The sequence below is a fragment of the Bos mutus genome, chromosome 3 (assembly GCF_027580195.1).
Source record: "Bos mutus isolate GX-2022 chromosome 3, NWIPB_WYAK_1.1, whole genome shotgun sequence".
NCBI lineage: Eukaryota > Metazoa > Chordata > Mammalia > Artiodactyla > Bovidae > Bos > Bos mutus.
Window position 1 is genome coordinate 34,801,050 of NC_091619.1, and position 4,597 is coordinate 34,805,646.

At 47.4% G+C, this 4,597-nt stretch overlaps 1 protein-coding gene across 1 annotated transcript; it reads right to left on the reverse strand.

Moving 5' to 3' along the window:
* Positions 1-1,075: 1,075 nt before the first annotated feature.
* On the reverse strand, positions 1,076-3,598 carry PRMT6 (protein arginine methyltransferase 6). The gene has a single exon (XM_005893212.3). It carries the CDS (start codon positions 3,558-3,560, stop codon positions 2,433-2,435), a length of 1,128 nt encoding a protein of 375 aa, XP_005893274.1. The 5' UTR covers positions 3,561-3,598; the 3' UTR covers positions 1,076-2,432.
* Positions 3,599-4,597: the final 999 nt, after the last annotated feature.

Here is a 4,597-nt window from a genome sequence, read left to right on the forward strand (position 1 = left end):
TTTCTATGGGACAAATGTGATTGTTGTCCCATTTGCATGACAGCAGTAGAGGAAAAAACAGATATTAAGTATTTTGCCCACAGTCACACAGTTAAGAGTGGTGGAGCCTAGATTGTAGCATGAGATGTCTGGCTCCACAGTCCATGACTTTTCACCACTACACTGTTGCCTCTTAACTAACTGCTTTAGCTGTATAGCTGTATTTTTATGATAATCCATCTTACTTGGGGGAAACAGTTACAAAAAGAATTTTTAATTCTAATTATAAAATACTTACCTTTACTTCTATAGTTAACCAAAGTTTTAACTAGTGTCCCTTTCTGTGCTTATACTGGTAATGAGAACTCTATAATACTTGTATAAGACATATATTAAAAAATGGAATTTGGAAGAATGCTTTCAAGTACTCATACAACAAAGAGATTGTGGTAGGAAGTTAAAATAAACACTGGAAATTCACTCAAAACTGTACACTAAAATGCTAATAAATGTTCAACATAAAATATAGTTGACCCTAACACAAGGAACTCGGAGAAGGCAATGGCACCCCACTCCAATACTCTTGCCTGGAAAATCCCATGGACAGAGAAGCCTGGCAGGCTGTAGTCCATGGGGTCCCTAAGAGTCCGGCATGACTGAGTGACTTCACTTTCAATTTTCACTTTCATGCACTGGAGAAGGAAACAGCAATCCACTCCAGTATTCTTGCCTGGAGAATCCCAGGGACAGAGGAACCTAGTGGGCTGCCATCTATGGGGTCGCTGAGTCAGACACGATTGAAGCGACTTAGCAGCAGCAGCAGCAACACAAGGAACTAATCTGTAACTCTAGTTTAAACTAGACCGAAGTTGCTATGACTGTACCATTTGCTTAAGCTAACTATCCTAATACCAACAATGGTGCCAACTGTAAATGTATTGCAAGTCAAGGATCTTGTAAAGCTGATGACTTTGTACATGTATAGTTCCCTTACTAAGGGCAGATCTCATGTGTTGATACCAAATTTTAGCAAATTAGTTATACTTAAGTATTTTAATACGTAATGAATAAAGAAGAAAAAACTGTTACAATAAACAGAACTATGCTAGAGTGCTTCCGAAGACCAGATTTTCACACCTGTTTTCTATTAGCATACAAAAGCTACTAGTGTAAAGAAACCATACATTAAGCATAATTGATTATCCTTAAGCTATGCTCTGTAGGGGTTATCACACCATTTTTAAGAACAATATTAAAAAGGCAAAAGTTATAACTCAAACAGTACACAAGACTTCTTACTTCATCTATAAAAATAGAGAATGCCAGTGCTTTATTTGCCAGAGATAAGGAGGGAAACATGGGTAAAATAAATTTGATAACATAACTCACATTACAAATGATTTTCCTAAATTCACAACTTTCACATTTAGCTGACCTAAATAAAAAGAAAACAAACCAACAAAACACTAACAAAAAAATTTTCACTTGATATAAGTAGGCCAAATCACATCCCTCTGAATGAGGGATTTTAATTCTCAAGCTGGGAAAATATTTTCATTACTTAAATTTACCCAAGGTGATAAATAAGCCCTTGGACCAAGTTCAGAAGAAATCGCCTCTATAAGTTTGTTTTAAAGAAGCAGACAAAATTTTTACTATGGAACTTGCATGAAATTTTCTTGGTTAAATCTTAACAGTAAAGACAAAAAGTCCATACTACCTTATTGTGTTTCAGGTCTTTTTCTCCCAAACGTACCTTCTAGATTTCTTAGGTATGCTGTACTAGTACATATGAAGTTTATTTCACTTAATGGAGTAAGGTGTCATCAACTTTAGCATCCTAAGGAAGTAGTACGTGTTATTTAAACTTTATCCTCCTTCACCTCCCCCACGTTACCAGTAGTAAAACTTATTAAAAAAAAATGAGGACAAAATAGTCTAGAGGCACCTGGGAAGAGAGGGAATTCAGAAAATGAGAGAATATGGCTCTGGAGTGATATCCCGTCTTATTGGAAATACATAGGTGTAACTATAAACCCCTTTACCCTTTCCCTGGCTTTAGACTTAGGGTGTGAGGTGTCAGGGATGTGAATGGAGCCTTCACAAACTGATATTTTTATACCCCTTTCCCCCCTTTATTTACACGAAACAAAAGAAATAGAAAAAGGAGTGCTTGGTACCACGTACTTTTGAGGTTTAAAGAGGCCTTAATAAACACGCTGTTTCGGTCGTGGCAGGGGATTGAAAACATTTTTTAATAAATACCGCCAGAAGAATCTCCTGGAAGGGAGACTGAAGTCACTCTCCCTCCCCAGGAGCCCTGGGGGAAAAGGGAGACGGAAGATAATGCCCCCTACTTGCACGTGAAATCTCCCTTACTCCGCCGACCAACCCTCCGCCTCTCCCGCGCCGGTCTGGCCGCCTTGGGAGGTAGCTGGGAGAGAAGACCGCGCTCAGTCCTCCATGGCAAAGTCTTTGGTCTTTTCCTCCTGGTCGCCCACTTTGTAGCGCAGCAGCACGCGCAGGTGACGGTGGTGGTCCTGGGAGGGCAGCAGCGTGATCTCTCCGGAAACATCCGTGTCTTGCTCCACTTGCACCGGCTCATTCAGATAGAGGAGCGCCTGCTTCCAGTGCGTGACGGGGTGAAAAGGCGAGGTGGAGAGCACCACGGGTTTCTCCGAGTCCCCTCCGGGGAAGGTCACCTGGAACCAGATGGCAAAGCCGTGCATGGGAGCCGAGCCATAGCAGCTGAAGCGGAAGCGCCCGCCCACCCCGGCCTCCAGCTCCTGCTCCAGGCCGGCGCGGGCCAGCTCCAGCCGAGCAAAGCACTGCGGCCGGGCCAGCACATCCTCGCCGGAGAGGCCTTGTACCACGATTTCTGAGTGGCCCATGAGGCAGCGCGTGGCGAAGCTCTCCAGGCAGCTCATGTCCACGCCGTAGAGTTGCTTCATCTGGCTCCAGAAGCTTAGGCGCAACTCCAGCATCTGGTCGCTGATGGGCGCCACGAAGAGCTCGGCGGAAGCCGGCAGGAGAAGACCGCCCTCCTTCAGCCACTTGGTCCGCGCATGGAGCACAGAGCTCAGCATGGACTCGTGCAGAAGTCCGCAGCCCATCCACTCGCTCACGATGGCATCCACCTGCTCCGGCAACTCCACCGTCTCCACCGGTCCCGGCAGGACGTGCACCCGGTCCTCCAGCCCGTTGAGCCGCACCACTTCCCGGGCCTGTTGCCAGATGTCGCTGGCCTCCACCGCGTACACGCGCCGGGCCCCTGCCTGGGCACAGAAGATGCTGAGGATGCCGGTGCCCGCGCCCACGTCCAGCACGGTCTTGCCTCTCAGCGCTGCCCAGTTCCGCAGGATGCCCAGGCGGTAGGCATCGGTGCGGACGCGGTCGGCAATCATCTCCTCGTGGACCGATACGTCCGAGTAGCACTGGTAGTACAGCTGGTCCCGCTCCCGCCTAGTCCTCCGGGGTCGCGGCACAGCCACCTCCAACTCTCCGCCATCTTCCTCTTCAGTTCCCTCCCCTCCTTCGCCGCCGCCCCCCGACTCAAGCTTTCTTCTCTTGGGCTGCGACATCTTGGCGGCTTGGGCCGACTCCCGGCGTGCGTTGCGCGCCGCGTCTCGGGCTCCAGGAAGCGGGGCCTTATGGTAGTTGTAGTGCGCGCTCGTGCCTCCCGGTTTTGGCAGGTCGCCGGGCGAATGTCAGCCAGATACCAATGATCTGTACTCTGCTCTTTTTCCTGCTCCTTTGGTGTCTTGGAATCCCCTTTCCATCCCCTGCACCCACATTCCATGGTTCTGTACGTTCCTTCTCCTTCTCTCAGATTCTCCAGTCTCTTGCTTTCACGCCCTTCGTGACACGGACACGCCCACTTAAAACTGAAAATCCATGTTTTGTCTTGTCCAACTCCCAGATTTTTTTATTACACAGAATTTTCTGGGCGGCACCGTGCACCTACTGCCTCATCTGGACAGTTGCAACTCTTAAAGCTCTCCAAACGTGGAGATTTGGAAATTGCACTACGTGTTTTTTTTCTCCGTTTTCAGGGGAGGTAGAATGCAAAAGGGAAAAGGCAATGGCAGCCCACTCCAGTACTTTTGCCTGGAAAATCCCATGGACGGAGGAGCCTGGTAGGCTGCAGTCCATGGGGTCGCTAAGAGTCGGACACGACTGAGCGACTTCACTTTCACTTTCCACTTTCATGCATTGGAGAAGGAAATGGCAACCCGCTCCAGTGTTCTTGCCTGGAGAATCCCAGGGACTGGGGAGCCTGGTAGGCTGCCGTCTATGGTGTCGCACAAAGTCGGACACGACTGAAGCGACTTAGCAGCAGCAGAATGCAAAAGTGTAAATGAAACTAAGTAAAAACCCAACAGTGTAAAACCCTGGTTTGGATTCCAGTGAGACCACAAATGAACGGAATGATTAGGACAAGTCATGTAAGTCCTCTTGCCTTCAATTACCCATGCACCTTCCAGCAACAAAGAATCTTCAAGGCAGTTGAAAATTAAGTTTCTGGTCTCTATTTTAGGAGAATAGTTATTTGGCTTTTAGTTCTGCTCGGGTAATTCTGTGACTCATTCAAGGGTTAAATCTTGGAAACTTCCAGTCC

Bases quoted from the DNA above. Each gene is read 5' to 3' on its own strand.
- PRMT6 (XM_005893212.3), bottom strand. From the start codon at position 3,560: ATGTCGCAGCCCAAGAGAAGAAAGCTTGAGTCGGGGGGCGGCGGCGAA.